This window comes from Rhinopithecus roxellana, chromosome 1 (genome assembly GCF_007565055.1).
Source record: "Rhinopithecus roxellana isolate Shanxi Qingling chromosome 1, ASM756505v1, whole genome shotgun sequence".
Taxonomy (NCBI): Eukaryota; Metazoa; Chordata; class Mammalia; order Primates; family Cercopithecidae; genus Rhinopithecus; species Rhinopithecus roxellana.
This window is the reverse complement of record NC_044549.1, coordinates 45634138-45655063: the sequence shown is the minus strand read 5'-3', so window position 1 is coordinate 45655063 and position 20926 is coordinate 45634138. Positions and strand designations below refer to the sequence as shown.

The 20926-nt window shown below is 44.8% G+C and overlaps 1 protein-coding gene across 13 annotated transcripts in view; it reads right to left on the bottom strand.

The window, feature by feature from the left end:
• Window positions 1-20926, bottom strand: part of KALRN (kalirin RhoGEF kinase) — a 707465-nt gene that overhangs the window by 38729 nt on the left and 647810 nt on the right. For 7 of the 13 annotated variants that reach the window (XM_030942189.1, XM_030942195.1, XM_030942198.1 and 4 more), the window contains 4 exons: window positions 19100-19285; window positions 18553-18724; window positions 13896-14134; window positions 10558-11626 (listed from right to left, as the gene is read on the bottom strand). In XM_030942189.1, the coding sequence (XP_030798049.1) occupies window positions 11372-11626; window positions 13896-14134; window positions 18553-18724; window positions 19100-19285 (852 nt within the window). In that variant the 3' untranslated portion in view covers window positions 10558-11371. Of the gene's footprint in view, window positions 1-6470; window positions 6531-7679; window positions 7804-10557; window positions 11630-13895; window positions 14135-18552; window positions 18725-19099; window positions 19286-20926 lie in introns of those variants that run through there. The other 6 variants (XM_030942180.1, XM_010354823.2, XM_030942223.1 and 3 more) reach the window with 4 other exon arrangements.

Sequence of the window (20926 nt, the reverse complement as noted above, 5' to 3'; positions counted from 1 at the left end):
TGGGCTCTTGAGTCATTGAGAAAGGGCATGGGCAAGGCCAAGTAATTATCCCAATACTCAAGAGATTGAAAAGTTGTTGAAGAAATTCTCTTCCTAAAACAGATGTGCAACAAAAGAGGGCCTGAGCCTGACCCTTGTTAAGAAAGTACTTAAGCCATAGACAGTAGATGTCCTCTATAGCACATGCTAAGTTTGGTCTCTCAAAGCACCACCATCAAGACCTGCTCTTTTTATTAGCTGCATGACCTTGACCTCCCTGAACCTGTTTCCCCCAGGAGGGTGAGAAACTCCACCCTACTTACTTCACAGGGCAGTTGCAAGGAACAAAAAGCATAATAGATGTGAATCTGCTGTGGAGGATCTTCTCATAATTCTTCCAGGAGAGGGAAGCAGCCACTAAGCTCAGCTCCCTTCTCTTGGTGGCGGAATATAAATCAGTCTGCATGGAGAGTCAGAACAAAGCCAGGCAGGAAGTCTTCAAGCCACACCCTTCAGATATATTACAAAGAAAATATTTTGTAAAAATAAAATGACAGGAATGCAATGCTTCACTTTCTTTTCATCCAAAGGGTTCTTTTCATGAAAAAATTCTTTTTATAAAATGCAGAAGCAGGCGTCAGTGGACACACACTGGGGATGCCAGGAGGTCGGTCACCTGGCTGGGGTGTCAAAGCTTCCTTCAATCTGTCTGGCCGGGTTATTTTGAAGCTCTAGGATAAGGAGGCCAGAGTAGCTGATGTGGTAGTTGGGGGGAAGGAGGTGTGGGGAGCAGGCTGCCTCTTCAGATCTGAGGACATGAAAGGTGGGCCAGGGAACTGTGGGTTCAGGGGAGGAAAAAAGGGCCAGCTCTGGCCGCTCAAACTTCCCAGAGCCAGGAGTGGACACTCCAGTTGAGTCTCAGGAGGAAATCTGCCCGGGCCATTCGCGGCATACCCCCTGAAAACTGAATTTCTGGCCAAGGCACAGAATCTTCCACGTCCTCTTCTGCCGGGATCTCAATGTTTTCAAAGTCGGAAGTGCTGGAGAGCAAAGTCCTTTGTTAGCACACCTTAGATTTCCATGGTGCTCAAAGGGTTACACATCACTGTATAAACACCTGTACACTTGGAGCTGTGCAACTTTCCAGAGGAACTTGGGGCTCAGAAAGGCTAACTGGCCCGCAGTCACATAGCTGGCGGTATCCAAACTAGAATCCAGGTTTTTGACTCCTGTTCCAGTTTTCCATGTGATACTGCCTTTGTGGTTTTTGTTTAAATTACACTTCAGCCTTGGAAAGTCAAGATGGGCAGAAATGATATTCCTTTTTATTGAGCTGGAAAATGGAATAACACACTTATACACAAAAGTTGGCACTAGGAGTTAGGTCTTCTCGTCCGCCAGGATCTGTGCTTTAGATTAAAACCAACCTGAAGATGGGACGCCAAGTCGCCGCAGGATGGTGCAGGTGGGGGAACAGCAACCAGAACCACCAGAGGCTGCCTCAGAAACTACAGCACCTGCCAGTTTTCAAACAGAAAAGGACAAGTTCCTGTGGCTCTGTTAAAGGTGAAGGGGCGGCCGGGCGCGGTGGCTCAAGCCTGTAATCCCAGCACTTTGGGAGGCCGAGACGGGCGGATCACGAGGTCAGGAGATCGAGACCATCCTGGCTAACACGGTGAAACCCCGTCTCTACTAAAAATACAAAAAACTAGCCGGGCGAGGTGGCGGCGCCTGTAGTCCCAGCTACTCGGGAGGCTGAGGCAGGAGAATGGCGTAAACCTGGGAGGCGGAGCTTGCAGTGAGCTGAGATCTGGCCACTGCACTCCAGTCCGGGTGACAGAGCGAGACTCCACCTCAAAAACAAAAAACAAAAAACAAAAAAAAAAAAAAAAAAAAAAAAAAAGGTGAAGGGGCTGCAGGGATGGAGAGGAAGAGGGAGTTTAGTGAGTCCACTAAAGAATTTCTGCTGGCGATGATGAAAACATTCTGGAAATGGATAGTGGTGATGGTGGTACAACATTGTGAAGGGACTTAATGCCATTGAATCGCACACTCAAAAATGGTTAAAATGGTAAATTTTTATGTATATTTTACTACAAAAAATAAAAATAAAAAATAAATGAAGAGGCTAACTAAATGTTTCCAAGGTTCTGTTGCTTCTGAAAGTATGATTCTTACTCCAATGGGAAATTTCCTCCAAAATCAGCTTCACCTTCCCAAGTGCTTTCTCTCTCTCATCTTTCAGAGCCCTCTCCCAGAAGATCCCAACACTGTTTTTAACCCCTAAGCTAAATATCTGGTGGCTGGTATATGACTGAGGATAACGTTTGCACTTAGTCTGTGTTGTGGATGAGGTCAGTGGCGCGTTGAATGACTGGGGCAGAGGCAGAGTCTTTTTGGAATGATGACAACCTCTTACTCTGATGAACTGACTTTCTCTGCTACAAGAGGTATTGGGTTTTGTTTTGTTTTAGTTAAACCGCATGTAATTACTTGAGCTTGGTGTAAAACCTGGGCTGAGAATCCTTATCCTTGAAGGCCCTAGTCAGGGAGGCTAGTTCAGGACTTTCAACCCCATCCTGTGATGTAGGCAGGTGGCAATGCTGGGCTAGGGGGCAGGTGCAAAAACACAAGCTAGCATTGACACAGTTCTCAGACAACTTTTCAGAGGTGGAAACCTGCCTCGCCTGGGTCCTAAGAAAAATCTAGTATAGGCCAGATGCTGACCCTGAACATGCGAGCCTGGTTCCAGCCTGGGGTGTCAGTGCAGACACCAGGGTAGAGACAGGACTGAAAAAGGTGATGGTTGGGCATGTGGTTCTCAGCCCTGCAAAAGGCACTTGGCAGTCTAACCTTACTGGAAAAAAATGAATTACTATTAACCTGTTTCTAAGGTATCCTTGTGTTTGGTTTTCAGCTTGGTTTGACTCTTCTTCCATGTAGAAACATCTCTTTCATGTGTGATGCTCCCCTTTCACCCCCACCCCAAAGTTTAATCAGTACAAGGTAAATAAGTAAGCTGATGGTCACAGATCAGCAGGAGACTTGGCTGCAGGAGACTTGGCCACGAGGGGATGGCACAGACCTACAGCCAATCTTGCAGTGGCGCTGTGTGGCGTGTACTGCTGGGAGTGGGGGTTGTACTTGAAAACATTCACAAGCAGGGGAAGGAAAAGGATGTAAACATTAGAGCAGAATTACCTCCCTTTACCTAATTGGGTGTTCTTGGAAAGCTTTGTAAATCTGATTCCTAGGATTCAAGGTGCTTTATTTTCCTCTTAATTAGCTTTCAAGGATATGCCTGTATATCTTCCCAAAACACCATGGTGGGACAAATGCCAGCCTGAAGGTAGCAAGCAGCCAGTGTTTATAAGTAAAGACCCCAGGAAACTGCCCTTAAAGGAACTGTTCGGTCCACTCATTGAGAAAAATGTTTTGGTGACATCATTCCCATGCAGGCAGGAGACGAGAGCCTATGCACAGCTAGGTCTGGGATCAACAGGCTGGCCTCAGGTTAAAGGGAATCAGTCAGCAGGGTGGGATTTAACATCTGGAGATCTAGCATGGAGTGAACACACAGGGCGCATGCTCCCATTATGTCAGCTGGGGTTCCAGGAACAGAGGCACCCTCAGTACAGGGTTCAGCTCACTAAGAGTAATGGACAAACTCCCAGAGAGACAACGCCCATTGCAGCATCAAGCTCAGAAGACAAGGGTGAAGTTGGGGGCCAGGTTGGGTCTGGGAATGATGCCCCAAATGGCCACTTTAATAGTGAGAGGCCTGCAAGAGGTGGCCCGCCCACCCATATTTCAATTTGGATCTTTAAGGTAGCCTCTCTCTTCAGTATGCACTCCTCATCATTTTCTTCTTCCGCAGTGTACATTGCAATCAGGTTCCACTTACATATGCCTTGAGAAAATTCTTAACTCATGTTGAACAGGTTGACTTTCTATATCTTATTTCTGAAAATACCAAACTAGCAGTGCCAAGATGCCTGCTTTCCCTCTGGACTTGCTCATGTGCTCAAAGTTAATTTGAAGCTGGCAACACATTCAGAGAATGACTGAAATTTAGGCCAGGTGCATTGGCTCACGCCTGTAATCCCAGCACTTTGGGAGGCCAAGGCAGGCAGATCACTTGAGGTCAGGAGTTCAGTACAAGCCTGGGCAACGTGGTGAAGCCCTGTCTCTACCAAAAATACAAAAATTAGCCAGGCATGGTGGTGTGCATCTGTGATCCCAGCTACTCAGGGGGCTGAGGTGGGAAGATCCCTTGAGCCAGGGAAGTGGAGGTTGCAGTGAGCCGAGGTCATACCACTGCACTCCAGCCTGGGTCACAGAGACTCCACATCAAAAAAAAAAAAAAAGAGAATCACTGAAATTTAGAAGGATGTATATGGAATATATAAAGGCTACATACACACATACTGGGGATATTGCAGCTTCCAACAACATGCCTCCTTGAGGTTCCAGTTACTTGAAAGTTTGTGCCTAAAGGAAACTTTGTGCCTCAACTACTGTATTTGAAAACTTTTCAGACAAGCATCAACACAATTTTTGGTTTTCCTCTGTTCAGCATGAATATTCTAATGTCTTTGCTCATGCACTCCATAGCACCTCCTGACAACCCATCTCACTCAGCCCATTGAAAGGACTAAAAGCCTTAGATGAGTAAGAACCTTTAAAATGTGTTCAATTAGCAAAGCAGAGTTAAGATGTGTATATGCACACACATGCTTTTTATCTAAGTGCAGAATGGGGCATTCGATGACCTCAGTTAATTTTCTTAATGTGTGCTGCTCCCCTGGTCCCACATCCCTCTATGCCCATTTCTTCCTACAGAGTGGAAACACCACTCTTGTCCCCCAGTCCACGAGAACTGGACAAGGCCCTCAATTGTTTCCTGGAACACAGATACCTGGCTTTTCCCCTGCCTCTGTCTGGCCTTCCTCCACTTGCAACTGACATCTACAATACATGCTGGCAACACTTAGGTCTGGGGATACAGGTGCCATCCAGTATCTATAAGCTGACAGGTGTGAACTCCAGGAGAACTGGTGCCTATCCTATGAAATGCAAGGAAAACAGAGCCTGAAATTTCCCCTGGCTTCCTTGTTCTCTAAGATACATTTAGGCTACAAATGCCATCTCCACTTTCTCCCACAGCGGGGTATGTATTGAGCCACACCTACCAGATTTAGCTCTGTGGCAATACCCACATCCATGGGGGACTACTCTATCCTGGCAGAACTCCCACTGTCAGCCGGTTGCCTCGGGCCTGATTCAACTCAGTTGACTCCTTCTGCAGCTGACTTACTGGCTCCTAGGCCTCATGGTCTCTCTTGGGTTTTGTGGTGGCTGAAACAATATGGTGCTGGACTTCTTTGGGATTAGGTTAAATTAGAATAATAATAAAAGTCCATCTAATTAAGTGAAATGTTTGGGACTATACAAATTTTTTTTTTAATGTTGTCTATTTTGTACTTAGAAATCTCTAAACTTATACCCATTACTGGAGATGGAGGCACAGATTTGGAGAAAAACATTACAATTTACTCTGAATGATAAAATGGCAAGGAAAGTCATCTCCATGTTTGCCCTCATTGTCCAGGGTTTGTAAATTTATCATGGTTGTCACTCAGTGGCAAGCCACATAAGAGCCATGTTTCTATAACCCAACAGACTGGGAGTTGCAAGTGGAATGGATGTTATTGTTGATACAGGCGTTGGTTCCACTCCCACATCCCTGTAAGCCTGGAGTGCGAGAAACGCCCCCTGGGCAGGGTTTCCATCTCACCATCTCTGGAGAGGCCTCTGCCGTGGCTCCAGGAGACAGGTCCTCCCCAGGGCTTTTCCTTCACACGGTGGGCAGAGCCACTGCTCACGGGCCCAGCACTGGGCTGAAGTGTGCTCTGAAGTTGCTACAGTTATACCTCATTTGCTATCAATCAGCTCTACATAGCAACCAGGTGCCATACTTCACCCGTTATTTTTCTGGAACACTGAGCGGGGAATAGAACCCAGTAGAAGAGCCTGATGGAGAGGATAAAGGGCTAAAGAAAAAGCAGCAGCGGAGGAGGGGGAAACAAAAGAGGGAGAAACTAAACCCAAAATGAGTCCTTGTCATTTAGCTGGGACTCATCCACTCTTTATAGTGCTATTTTCCATGAAAAAATGTGTTCTAAGTTTCAAATAATGAAATTGGATATTTTCTACATAAAGTCAAACCTGCCAAAGGAGAAAATACTTAGCAAGCGGTCAAGAGAACAAGTTTTTGTTTTTTTAAAAAAAATCTAGGTAGAGTTTTCTACCAACACTGAACTGAATTATGTTTTTGTTTGTTTCTTTTTTAGCTGGGATGGGATACCCAGAGATGCCCCAACATCACGATTTATCTCTGAATGGCCGGTCATTTTAGCAAGGTCACTGTCACAGAACACATCAAAAAAGGCAATCATTGTAGGAAATAGTACAACAATAGCTGCTTCTACCTCCATGCTAGTATTAGGGTCAAGATCATCACACTCTGATTCCTCGGAACTGTTCGTCTCCTTGATTGGCAGCATGAGGAAGGGGGAAGAAAGAGAACACAGTTAGAACACAAGTAGCTTTTGCTAGAGAGAGAGGAGAACTTCAGAGAAGCATGGGCGATGGGATCTCGGGCAGAGAAAACACCAGGTGTTTTTAAAGTGGGGGTGAGAATCACCACGGGCAGCAGCATGCTCTTTTCAGGGAGAGGAGGCTGGGGTTGTGTATAACTGCTTATCTCATGGGAAACAGCAATGGAAACAAAATGAAGCATAAGTGTTGTCAAATTTAAACTGTTGTCTTCTGTGAGGCTGGACTTCCCAGATGAGAGTGAAGGAGAGCACACAATTTCTTTTCCCCAAGAAGGAAGTTAGACTGGGTTTTAGTTGTTCTTACTTTGCTAAGGAAGGGAAACAAAGTTCCAGGTAGATGTTCACACATTATAGCACAATTAGTGCTATAATAATCAGTGTCTAGTTTCCATTGTCCAGAGGCAGATCTTTCCAGAGGGTTCAATTTAAAGAAAGCAGATGAAATTGTTTCAAGACAGGGGTAAATAAGAGTCTGCCAGGCTTAGAATTCATGAGTTCAAAGCAGTAGATGGATTATTATAAAGAAATAATTTGAACTTCACCAATGTGCCCCGCTACTGTGTCCATGCATAGGGAAAGGCAAGTAAAATGGCCTGAAGTTGATGTTGTCTGAACTCTGGGGAAAAGAAATGAAACTTTACTAAGGACACAGTGGCCCTTAAATTCCAAACCTCAGCCTTCACAGGGCTGGGGTTTGGAAGGCATCCCTAATTGCTTAAACCTGAGTGTATTCTCAAACGTAGGTACCAAATGGCAGCTTTGAGAAATTTAATATGAATCAAGCATCTCGCATTTTTAAGAGAATAGTGCTGCAGATAATTTTGCTGTAAAACATCTGCACAGTATAAAGAGAAAGGTATAAAAGAAAAAAAAAGGTACTTACTTGAATTGAAGTTGCCAGGAGAAATAAAAGATAAAAAATAAATTGATCTTGCATGCAAAATCCTGCTAAACTACTTCCCCTCTGGTCCCCATACTGGGGAAAAAAAAAATAACCCAATCACCCAATTGGCTTGTGAGAATGTTGCAGGGTGGGAGTGGATGACAGGTGGGGACGCAGCTCCGGAATACCTTACTCACTTTAACAGAGACTTTGTTGCCCAGAATATCCTTGGGTTTACGAGACCCTGTGGCTTCATTTTTACCCGTGTTCTCCACTTCCGCCCGCTTTCTCATGCGTAGAGTATGCCATGAACATGACTTCCTGTTGTACCAAAAAATGCACCAATCAAAATGGCAGGTCAGGGACAGTGAGGTGGAGGGCGGGCTCACCACCCTTGGGTGAGTCAGCAGGTGAGGTGCTCCATCAAGCCCGGGCTTCAGAGCCCCCAAACCTGCACACCAGCTCCAATGGTGGCTGGCAGCTGACCTCACCTCCAACTGGAAGTGAGCGAGGATGAACTCTGACCTCCCCTGGTAGATGTGCAAGGTTGACTGCAGCATTTGAAGAAAATATGAATCCTAGGTGACTGAACTCTAACAGGGGAGTTTGTATACCATACCCATGATGCCTCACAGGACCGAGGAATTCCTCTTGTGAAAGGCATGGTGGATGGGTGAGAAAGGGGGTGAGGAGTAGAATAGGAAAGACAAGGGAAGTATATTCTAGAATGTATATGCTACTGACACTTTCCCAGGACCAGACAGAAAGACCCAAAATGATGATGTTGAGAGTTCTACCTCATGATTTGTATTTGGGCAAGGCCACTCCCAAATAATGTTGATCAGACAGGATTTTCTGGGGCAGGCATTTGCTTAATAAACAGTGGAGCACCACTCATTTATCTGGATATTTTAGGGCAAAGAGTTTCTCGGTCTCTATTCTCCATATCACTCAGTGTTTGTGAATACATGGCTTTGTCAGCCTCTAGAGGTCCTAGAGCTTCCCTGTTAGGACAAGACCTAATGTGTACTCCCAGGGAGGTGACAGCAGCAATGGCTTTTCAATAGGCCTTTCATCCTAACTTCTTTCTTCCCACAAAGGGTCCTGGGAGCAACTTCTTCACAGACCTATGAAGACAAGCTCAGAGTAGAGTTCTTACATTCCGTAAATATCAGATCTCAAAGACAGAGATACCAAAAGCCAAGTCACAAACAGTGTCAGTGACCCTGAGCAGGCATCATCAGTTTCAGTGAGGTCACAGAGCTTGAAAGAAGTTCTAATTGTTGTCTGGAATAAGTGAGACGTGGCTTCCCTTCAGTATCTCCTTGTCAAAGGTGGGCCTATGCAGACAGGGCTCCATGAGATGAGCCTCCATTATGGGAGAGAGGCAGAGGAGATTTAGGAAGAAGGAAGCTGCTGCAAAATACATAGCATCTCCTCCAAAACACTCCACATACATCAGGATTTTAAGGGTACGTTGAGGAAGGTGCTCCAAAAATATTTATCCCCTAACACACAGGTTCGACCTTCTGAGCAGGAAAAAGCAATTGCAGTAATATCCTTGAATCTTGAGGGAAAGTGGGCTCCTTCAAAAACCCAGACCTTCTCTTGTATCTCCTAACTAGTCAGGCTCTCTACTGTCCCCTGCATACCAGCACCTTGCTCCAACCGTTGAATCTGAGTGAGAACCAGCCAAGCAATCTTAGATGGCATCAGCCTGTTAACTTCAGACTTTGCTAACTTTACTCCCAAATCCATGTCCCTGGCTCCTTCTGAGAACAACTCGAGTCAGGGAGATCCCTGCTGAAAGGACTCCCAGGGCAGGCAGCACATTGTGTACGTGCATGTCCATGTAGGGGTGTGTTTCTACATTTATTAAACTCTGGGTTATTTAAAATGCTTGGTGAAAAACTAGAAATATGAGAAATAACATCTCATGTTTGGAGGAAGACTCAGAGTAGTATAAATGGCAGGACAGGCTTGGTTTCATATTCTTCTTCCCAGAAGAACTCGTCATCATGGTTTGGGGAGCTTCCATCTCTTGGTTGCAAGCCCGGGGACTGATGTGGACACAGGGTTTCAGTGACGTTTATCCTGTAGGCATCACAACCAATTCTGACCCCTGTGGTTATGGCAGGCCTTGGGGAGGGTGTGCTGAGTGTCCTCCACTGGTAAATACTGACAACCTCTTTCAGTCCACTGCTCCCCTCCACACACACCCCCAACCCTTGTGCAAGAGCGACTGACAAGAAATCAAAATGACCCATATGTATTTCAATCTGCTCTCTTTTGCTCGGTCTGACATCCTTTTACCTTCCCTCCCACGGAAGGTATGGATAAGTGGCCAACAGAACCAAAGGTAGGGAGGAAGAAGTGTTTAGTACCTGGATATTTAGAGGATAAATCATTAAGAGTTAGCTCTGCAAGTCCCCTGATTAATAAAAACTTCAGTGCTTCGAGGACCTTTATCCCAAGGCTTCCTAAAAGGCACCCAAAACAAGTGTACTTAGGATAAAATGCATGGGGGCTATTGTGCCTTACAGGCCACTGTGGATTTTTGGTTGAGCCTGTGGTTACCTAGTGAGGCCAGGGGGATGTCAGTAGCTGCTATCCCCTGTCCTAGAGAGAGGGCCAAAGCAGTGCAGTTCTGCTGGTGCCACTGCTCAGATAGCTCGTGGGAGCCCCCTGCGCCATGGTCTTCCATGGATCACTACACAGCATGGAAAGCAGCGGGGAATGCCAGCCAAACACTGCCTTCTACTCTGGTCATTAATTGACATCAGCACTTTAGGGCTGCCCAGTTGCAGGGAACCAGTCGGACAGCATCGAATTTGTACCTTCCCTCCCCTCAGAGGTTAGGGAAAATCAACAGGGGCTGTTTAGGAGGGAAGGCCAGGGTCAGAACTTTAGCAACAAAAGTACTTTTTGTGTAGGAAAAAAAAATGCCAATGCATTCACCCAAAACCTAAAATATAGAAAAGGAAAAACACAAGAAAAGGAAAAGAAGAATTGTTTGCACATTTGAAAGTCCAAGAATAGTGAAATGGGGGGAAAAAGGGTCAACTAGTCTTTAACTTCATTAAAACATGCTCATGGTGAAAATTTATTTTACATATTTAAAATAGTACATTTAAACTGATTAGTTACATGACAGGTACAACGATGAGCATTGTGACGCCATCATATTGCACAACCTGACTTCATCCGTATGGGTTTCTTTAAATAGTGCAAAATACTTTATACAGGAATGTGTTCGGAAGGGTCTTTGCAACCAAAATAAGGAAAAGAAGTATCTTACAAAGCACTATGAACATATATTCAAGTGATGGGGTCGAAGGGAATTTTTAAAAAGTTACAATCTGTACAGAGGAATTGCCACAGACAACCAAAAAGTTCCCTCCCTCCTGGGAGAAGCAGCGGGCCTCTGACCTTTACAGGTCTGGCATTTGTGCCAAGGTAATTTTTTGGTGTCAATCAAAAAAAAAATATATATATATATCCGTTACTTAATACAATATAAATAGAAGTCCAGTCCAGTGAGTCCTGTGGTGGGTCAAATGTGGCAACAGAAAGCACACCTTTTGTCAACTAGGGTTTCAGTAGGGTTCTTTTCTTAATGAGTTGGGGGGGAAAAAGAGGGAAAAAATGAACAGAAAATTACAAAAAAAGGAAAGAAAAAACACCGCCACCACCAACAAAAAAACTGGACCACTCCAGCCTGGATGCCCCATGCTGCGTGTGGTGGCAGCACTCAAACACTGGTTCCGTGGCACTGTTGAGAATAAGCAGCAGTAATTCCCTACCGTGTGTTTGCATTTTTGTGTTCTTTTGTTTGTTTCTGAATATTTTTAATCCTCATACTCCTCTCCCGGGGAAGCCAACGAGGCACTTACTTGATGCTCCCGTCACTACTTTCTGCTGCTGTGGCTTTGGTGAGGGGCGCCAGGATGCTGCCCGGGACCCAGCCCTCGGCGGCGGGGGAATGGTCGCTGGCAGGCTGGTACACCAGACACATGTTCTGCTGGTTGATGGCGAGGACCTGGACCACCTCACCTTGGCTCACACAGATTTCATTCTCCTTCAGTGCATAGTAATCTTTGATCACGGCCATGGACGAGGTCCCATTGCAGCCTCCCAGGTCGTTCTGCTGGGAGATAAGGGTAAGAGGGGCACAAATACAAGGACGCTAGTTCACGTCGGCTTGCTCGGCACCCTACCCAATGGTTCAAGGCCAAATCTCCCACTAGCAGGGTAGGCAGCAGGCAGCATTTGCTCTTGAGTAATGACATAATATTAATAAGGTGCTCTGAAAGTATATTTTTTAATAGCAATGTTTCAACAATATTATCATCCAGGGTGAATAGGCTCCAGCCCACATAAAGGTACAAGCACACCTTCGACCTGGAAGCCCCTTCCTAGCATACAGCCTTCCTGCCAGCATTCTCTTACAAGTGAAAGGAAGAACCTGGCAGTGGCATAGGGATATGTAAGCACCTGGGCAGAGTGAGGTCAGCATAAGGGTCATGCCAGGGGTCACAATTCTTCAGTGGTAAGAACATGGATTGTTTGATATTAAATTTTTCTCTTTTTGAAAATGCATTGGCTTTACTCTATATTCTGACCCTCTTATCTCTGCCCAATTCAAAGGCAAGGCCATGACCTACCCTTACCCAACTTCCTGCAGGCACCAGGTACCCTCCCCTACTCGTTAATACAAGAGATGCTGCCTATGACCTTTTCATGTGAGTCTGTATCAGGGCAGCTGCATCTAGACAGATTTGTAACTTTCCAAGGAGGTCTGGCTGCCTCATAGAGCATGGTAAGAGTCAGAAAGTCTTCAGTATATACATATTCTGTATATACACACATACATATTCTGTATGTATATACATACAGGATATACATACAAATTCTTTAATATATACTTTTTTTTTTGTTTGGCTGTTTTTGAGACAGGGTCTTGCTATGTCACCTAGGCTAGAGTGCAGTGGCAGAGTCATAGCTCACTGTAGCCTCGACTTCCCAGGCTCAAGCGATTCTCCTGCCTTAGTCACTGGGACAACAGGTGCATGCTACCACGTCTGGCTAATTTTTTTTTTTTTTAAAGTTTTATTAGAGACGAGTTCTTGCTATGTTGCCCAGGCTGGTCTTGAGCTCTCGAATTCAAGCCATCTCCCTGCCCTGGCCTCCCAAAGTGCTGGGATTACAGGCATGAGCCAGCGCATCTGGCCCGATATGTTTGACAAAATGCCAAAGTGACTTCAACTTACTCCCAAAGGCAGGATTGTTTTTCAAGGTGGGAAATCATTTCCAGGTGATATGATGGAACAAATTGGTCTAGTTACTCCTGGACACTAATTATTTTTTAACATAACCAATATAAACTAATAATTTTGGGGAGAAATAAAACTATAAAATTGGAACATGTAGATAAAAAATGTAAGTGTTCCTATTCATAGAGCTACTGAGTTCTAGAGAAAACTGAGGCCTAACGAGGTTAACTAACCTGCTAATGTTCTAAAGCAAGTGAGTTGCAGAATTGGGAATAGAAACCAGGTTTGCCTGGTTCCTAATCTAGCACTTTTCCCATTTCTCTCCTGTTCTACCTACCTTGTAGGGGCGAAATAGCTGTGTAGACTAAATCTATGCTTGAGTCTTTGACTCGCCTCATGGTGATGTTTGAATTGTGGATTATCTATGACAAACATTCAATCCAAGTTAGACTTCTCCCATTCTCACACTGATGATCGACTTCCCTTCCACATCAGACGATGGATGGTGAAGAACAGTGAACTTCTTTCAGTAGGTGCTCAAGGCAGATCATCATGAGAAAAGGTGATCTCTTTTTAAGATGTCAAACACTATAGCAGTGACTTTTAGATGAAGATGATCCACACCGCAACTATTCTATTTAGCAAAAATCATCCATTTTTTATGATTGCTAGAGGAAACTGGTATAACTCACCCAATTTATAGGGAAAGAAAAACAAAATTGAGACTAGACTGTACTTAGTGGGCTGTTCCTGCTAAAATAATCAGCAAGCATTCAATGATGCCACTTCCTGGCTGGGTGCAGTGGTTCACGCCTATAATCCCAGCACTGTGGGAGGCTGAAGTGGCCATATCGCTTGAGGCCAGGAATTTGAGACCAGTCTGGCCAACATGGTGAAACCCCATCTGTACTAAAAATACAAAAATTAACTGGGTGTGGTGGGGCACCTGTAGTCCCAGCTACTCGGGAGGCTGAGACAGGAGAATTCACTTGAACCTGGGAGGCAGAGGTTGCAGTGAGCTGAGATCACGCCACTGCACTCCAGACTGGGTGACAGACCAAGACTCTGTCTCTTCCTAAAGTAACCCCTGAGGCTGTGCCCTCGTAGTGACAAGGGTGGGAGTAATGAGTTGTCACTTACCTTGCTGGCTTCGAACTTGTCCCCAGACTGGTGGTATTCAAACCCTGGACTGCCATTGGAGGTAGATATCTTCAGGGGAGGCAGAGGTGGGTTATAGCTGGAGCCCTTTGGGGGCTTCTCTGAGCCCACAGGAACAGAGGAGTAGGGCCTGGGGCTGGCTTGGGGAAGCCTGGCAGGTTGAGACCTCATCACAGCTGTGCTCCTTTCTTTCCGCTGATACTCAATGGGCGATTGCAGTGCTGTGGGGTAAGAGCAGGTGGTTACTCTAAGCATTGGGAATCCCACAAGGATTTGGAGGCCTCTTAGGCCCAAGGCTTTGTGTTAGGCATCGTGTGGATAAGTGAGAAAAACACTACCCTTGATTTTAAGGCAATGTGAGAACTAAGACATCTACCTAAATAATGAAAATACAAAAAACAAAATGGTGCCATATGTGAGGTGCCAAGGGTTGTGCAAAGAGAGAGAAGGCTCTGTAATACGTGTGGTGGTGGTGGTGACAAAGAGCTTTGGAAGAGAACTGTGGCCAGACTCTGGCACTTAGGCTGGAGGAAGGAAGCAAGTGTGACATGCTGGTGAGGGGGAACAGGAAGTAGTCAGAATGCCTAGGGCCTTGGGTCTCCCTGGAGGAAGAGGAAACGAGAAAGGTCTGTGAGGTGGGACATGCCATGGTATGAAAAGTCTAGAAAGTGAGGCCAGTGAATCTGGACCAAATTTTGAAGGTCATGAAAAGTAACTGGATGGAATGAACTTTAAAGCTTTAAATTCAGATTCTATCATCAGAGAGCCACATTAACCTTGCAGTGGTTAGGAGGAGGGACTGGAGACAGAAGGCTTCTTGTCTAATTCAGAGGTCATGGAATGGTAAAAACGAGAGGCAGAAGGTCTAGGAGAGCGGGACCGGGGGATGTGGAATAGATGCGGCTGTGGTGAGGTCGGGAGAGACGAGACTGTGACAGCCTAGGTGGGAAAGCAATGCAAGAATCGAGCATGGCTCGGGTTTGGAGACTTGGAGGATGGCAGTCAGTGGAACTCAGAAGACAGGAGAACAAGCTGATGTGAAGGGGAAGACTGGAGCGTTGTTTTATTGAGTTTACGGTAACAAGGTTGTAAGGTCTGAGAACTACAGAGGGAGAGCCAGGCAAATGCCATACAGGTCCAATTCTTTAAGAATGACTTCAAGGGTTGACTGATTATGTCATTTTTATCAGTTTGCACTGTAACAACTATTTAAGTGAGTGAACACCTGGGGCCCAGAGAACTTCTCAATTATAAGGATGTTGCTACTGTGATAGGTACATACCTCAACAGGACTCAACATAGGGCCACACTTCCTTTCTATCTGAGGTCTCAGAAGGAAAGATTGGCTCTGAGATACCTGCACACATCTCTGTAAGTAGAAGCCTGGCCCTGGTCCATCATCACATCCTTGTCTCTTGTATGTGTCAAAGTAATAACGGGCCCACCAGAGCACTGCCTCTCTCACTGAGAAGTGTTTTGTGGGCATTAAGTATTTAGGAGATGATAACCTACTTCGGTAACACAGTCAGCCCACTGTATCTGCGGGCTCCACAACCATGGATCCAACCAACTGCGGGTTGAAAATATATGGGAAAGGCCAGGCGCAGTGGTGCACGCCTATAATCCCAGCACTTTGGGAGGCCAAGGCGGGTGGATCACTTGAAACCTTGTCTCTACTAAAAATACAAAAATTAGCCAGGCGTGGTGGCATACGCCTGTAATCCCAGCTTCTCAGCAGGCTGAGGCACGAGAATCGCTTGAACCCAGGAGGTGGAGATTTGCAGTGAACTGAGATCTTGCCACTGCACTCCAGCCTGGGTGACAGAGTGAGACTCTGTCTCCAAAAAAAAAAAAAAAAATTTATATATATATATATATGGGGGAAAAAGATAGAAAAAAGATGGTTGTAGTCTGTACTCAACATGTACAGAGTTTTTTTTTCTTTTCATTCTGTAAACAATATAGTATAACAATTATTTACACATCATATACATTATATTAGGTATTATAAACAATCTAAAGATGATTTGAAGTATACAGGATGATGTACATAGGTCATATGCAAACACTATGCCATTTTATGTAAGGGACTTGAGCATCCACAGACTCTGGTATCCTCGGGAGGTCTTGGAACCAATTCCCTGTGGATACCAAGGGCTGACTGTATCTCCATGATTCATTAGGCGAAAGGTCTCTTGGAACCAAGTAAAGGTCTGAATCATTGACTATGCCTAAATAAATACAGTTCCAAGTTCTAAGTACATAGCAGAGTTATAAAGTAGGCCTTATCAAACTGATTTTATGAATCAATTCCCATCATATGGAATTGTGATATTACCTGGTTATTTACAATAATTGTGCTAAAACATTTGAAAATAGTATGCCTTCTTAAATAAGCTAAATGGACAGCCTGTATTCTTTCACCAACCTCCATTGGCATAACTTAATTCTCAGAATCAAGAAAACTGCATCCCTACAGAGTTTGTTTTTGACTGATCGATACAGTGTCTTATGTCTGATCCTGTTTCTTTCTTCACTTTGGTTGCTAGGGAGAACATAATTAAATAAATGAGTGCTTTAACACTAGCACCTATACTGCAGTTCTGTGGTTCACAACCTTAATTTGAAGTCCTGTAGCTGTGGATTCAAGTCCTGTTTCTATCGCTCACTGTTTCTGTGACCTTGGACAAGTTCTGAATCTCCTTTTCCTCACTTGAAAAAAAGTAGGACGAGAGTACTTACCTCTCCATGTTGACGTGAGGATTAAATGTGAAAACCCATGTAAAATGCTTAGCATAGTGCCTGACACAGAGCAAGAATTCAATATACAGGAGCCATTATTGTTATGTCAGTAACTTCTTGTTTCAACTTACCGTTATACCTTATTTTTCTTTTGTCCCAAATTGATGAATTTTTAAAAATTCCTAATTTCCACTTAGAATCTATCGGAAACTCCTAATTAATAGAATGCAATTTAAATGGATATATTTTATATATGCACACATTTTTGCATAAAATTATTTTATCAACAAAAGTGTTCATTTGAAGTCATATATTCAGAAATCATAAGCCATACACAACTTTCATGACCATCCCTCAGGGCTGGGCTGGTGTTTAATTTTAGATATTTTAGAGTGAAAAGAATCCTAGAGATCACTTAGTCTAGTTGCCTTTCACCAAATTTTTTTTACAGTTGAGGGCCAGGAGCCTGGCCCAAAAATACTTTCTGTAAGTGCAAAATTGCTTTGAAGTCTCATGTTCTATCTTAAAAAGTCATGGCATCCTGTTACATGATCTCCTTCTATTTGTCTTTAAAACACTGTGCTAAATCCCTTATAATATAGGGAAACTGATATTGTAGGGAGGATGCCAGGTTTCCTGCTTCCAGGAAGACTGGTTCATCACGGAGCATGCCAGCATGGGCAGAGTATATCTACCTGAACTCTCTTTTTCACAAAACCAGTCACAAGGTCCAGAGAAATGTCATGATCTGCTCAAGGTCTTCAACTCGTATGTCACCTTTTATCTTTCCCTTCAGCATTTAGTTCCATTCTAGACACCCAGAACATGCTGTATCTGGATCATTTGAGAGTCCAGATCCTAGTACTGGCATGAAAATGTGACACACCCAAGGGTGGGCCTGTACGTGTGTACATGTGTGTACCTTTGTGTGCACTCAAGTGAGCACATATGGCCATGTAGTATAGATCTCAGGACAGGCAGGAAGAGGTGGTATACCCAAAGATGGTTTTGTGTGTGTGTGTGTGTGTGTGTGTGTGTGTGTCTATCCAGGCATATGTGCTTGCTGAGCCTTCAGGTTTACTTCATTACTAGTTACATTTTGCATTCAACTATAAGCTCTGTTTCTGCTTGGTTAGACGTCAGAGCTAACCAAGTCAGCAGAGATCAGCCACTAGTTTAAAATCGCACACCCCTTTCCCATGCCAAGCTCAGTGTGAAGAAAACCCCAGCAGAGGAAAAAATAAAGAAATATATATAAAGTGGCAACTCTACTTCACTCCAGTTCACACCACCCATGAGGGAGCTCCTGCAAGGGCCACAGAGAGCTACACCCTCTGCGTAACCACCAATTTTCTTCTAGGAAGTTTCAGGGTATTGCAGAAATTTAAAGTTAGCAATCATCTCTCATTTAAAAGGGGTAAGGCTGGCTAGCAACGTGGCTTATTTAGGCTCTCACACTGTTGGGAGCAGAGGAGGGATTTGAACTGATTGGCCAAATTCTCATTTGTCTCTAGTTAACACTAGAGAAGCTATGAAAAGTAGAAAAACACATGTCATTTCTAGCCGGCCCTGGCCCCTTAGACACAGAGGATATGCCTACCTCAGACTTTTGCCCAAATTAGTACCAGGCGGTAGTGATGGCAACAAGACATATACCCTGTGTCCCATAAGCGAAATCTCTTCTATGAGAATGATGGAGCTTCTTTTTCATACCCTATCTGTTCTTCTTGTGTATTCAGATTCAGAAAAATTCAAAAGTGTTTCTGAAAACTACAAAGTTGGAGTTCCATACACTGTGATCTGGGTTCATAACTCACCATGAACCCAGACCCAAGGAAGCTCAGAAGTTGTGGAGTCCCCTGACATGGCCCTGCAAGAAACCAAGCCCAGCACCCACCATTCAAAAAGTCTCGCTGTGTTTCTAAGACTTGATTGATGTCCTGCACCCAGGCCTGCTGGATGTCAGCGTTGGCAGCTTGCAGAATGACCCTCTCAGAAGTCTCTCGGTTCATGAGTGCAAACTTGCAGGGATCATTGTCCACATTCTCCTCCAGGACCAAGTAATTCATCTGGAAGAAAACAAGTTGATCCTTTTTATATTTAAGAGATTTTTAAAAAATCAGCAACATATTACTGTTCGTTAAAGTCTCTATTTCAGGACAAGCTTCCAAATTTTGCCCTGGATCTAGCAGGACAGTACTTAGGTTTTTGTCTCTGGGTGAGTGACACGGTCCCAGGGAACCTGCAGGATCATGCTGGAGACTGGCTCAGCCTGTCACCTCAGCTTCACAGATAATCACTGTCATTCAACCTCCATGACCGAAGGTTATTAGGCTGAAAGATCATGGTTCTGGATGTCACAACTCCAGTGCCTTGTCTTAGGGAAGCAGCTCCCAAGAACTGGGCTCTTCCTTGCCCCTTCATATCACCATTGGGATCCTCACCTTGATACTCCTTTTGAACATGTAGCCAGGGGTGAGGGATCCCTTCCTGAGCAGTTCACTGAAGATGACAATCTGCTCGAAGAGGAACACGCGCCTCTCTTTGGTCCGGGACTGCATGCCTGCATCCAGCTCAATCACATAGAATGTGTCCTGCTGTAGCAGCTTCCCCTGAGCAGTCAGGGTGCCCTGAAGGAAAGAGGGGCTGGGGTGAAGTGAATGAAAAATGGGGAGATGGCCACTGCCTTCTGGGTCCACAGAACCTCCCCATCTGGGGATATGGACAACAGATCTGACATCAAAATCCTCAGGGCCCTAGGAAGAGACTGAATTGGGACCCACCCACTCATCCAGGGGCTGACCTTGGCCACTTTCCTGCTCACACAAGGGCCCTGGAGGGAAAGGGAAAGCAAGCTGTGGAACCCCTGAGAAACAGCTCCAGGCAAATGCCAGAAGGCAGGAAGGTAATATTATTAGCAGAAAAGTCATAATCCTGGTCCTTCTTGTTTTTTATTGAAAGGACAATGGAAAGTAGGTGACACTTGGAGCTACAAGTGGCCTTTCCATCCTCAGAGCTCTGAGAACTGTGCCTGCCTGGTGCCTTTGCAGTATGGGCCAAGGACCAAGGGCATTCTCATGGCCACCAACCTTGAACTCACTTGTAGACAAGGGAAGTGATAAAGGCAGGACCACAAATATTCGGATAAGTCACTCTCCTCTCTTCTTCAATTATTTTAGGATGGGGAAATTCTGCAATCTTAGTTTCTAGTTATAGGCCAACAGGTAAAGTTGGGGGTACTGTAGATAGGTCTCCACATTTTATAAGCTGGTAGATACTTTTCTGGGTTCTGTGATTCTTCTAAAAATGACTCCAGGGTGGTGCGGTGGCTCATGCCTGTAATCCCAGAACTTTGGGAGGCCAAGGCAGGTGGATTACCTGAGGTCAGGAGTTCGAGACCAGCCTGCCCAACATGGCAAAACCCCATCTCTACTAAAAATATAAAAATTAGCTGGGTATGGTGGTGTGTGCCTGTAGTCCCAGCTATGGGGAGGCTGAGGCACGAAGATCACTTGAACCTGGGAGGCAGAGCTTGTGGTGAGCCGAAATTGCACCACTTCACTCCAACCTGGGCAACAGAGCGAGATTCTGTACCAAAATAAATATACATATAAATTAATTTTTAAAAAATTAATAAAATAAAAATAAAAATGATTCTAGCTACTAGGCCACCTGACACCTAACTGAGGAGGCAGAACCTTTTTGGTTTGTCAGTTTCTAATGAGATTTTCAGAGACATCTTCACAGCTTCAAAGGGAATATGGCCCAACCCAGAAAGTCTTCCCAGACTCTGTCAGAGCACCTTGCATTTCTATTGCTTTGCAACAAGAAGACCCTGACATCAGAGAGAGCAATCTGAGGGCCTCCTCTGAAATGCAAGTACTCTGTCTCAGGCGACAACTCTGCCCTTCGGCGCAAATGTGGCCATTCCCTTCATGTGATGCCTTATTCCAAACACTACCCAGCAGAGGGGTTATTTTTCTTTTGTGTTCCTGAGAGGTGCCTGCCCTCTGCTTGGATCATGGCTCCTTACTGCCAATGTCAGCAGCCAAACAGGCTTATCTCTACCCTGGTCCAGAGTTAATATTAAGCCAGTGACCAGCTAGCCAGGAAAGCTCTATTAATATTACATAAGAACCTATCATGGCTTATAGCTCGGCCAGCATCAAAGGGAAAGCCAAAGGATTTGAAAGTGGGGGGGAATTTAAAAGAGGAGGCTCTAACTTCTCTCAAGCTCAAAGCCATGGGCTGAGAGAATAGACACATGCTCA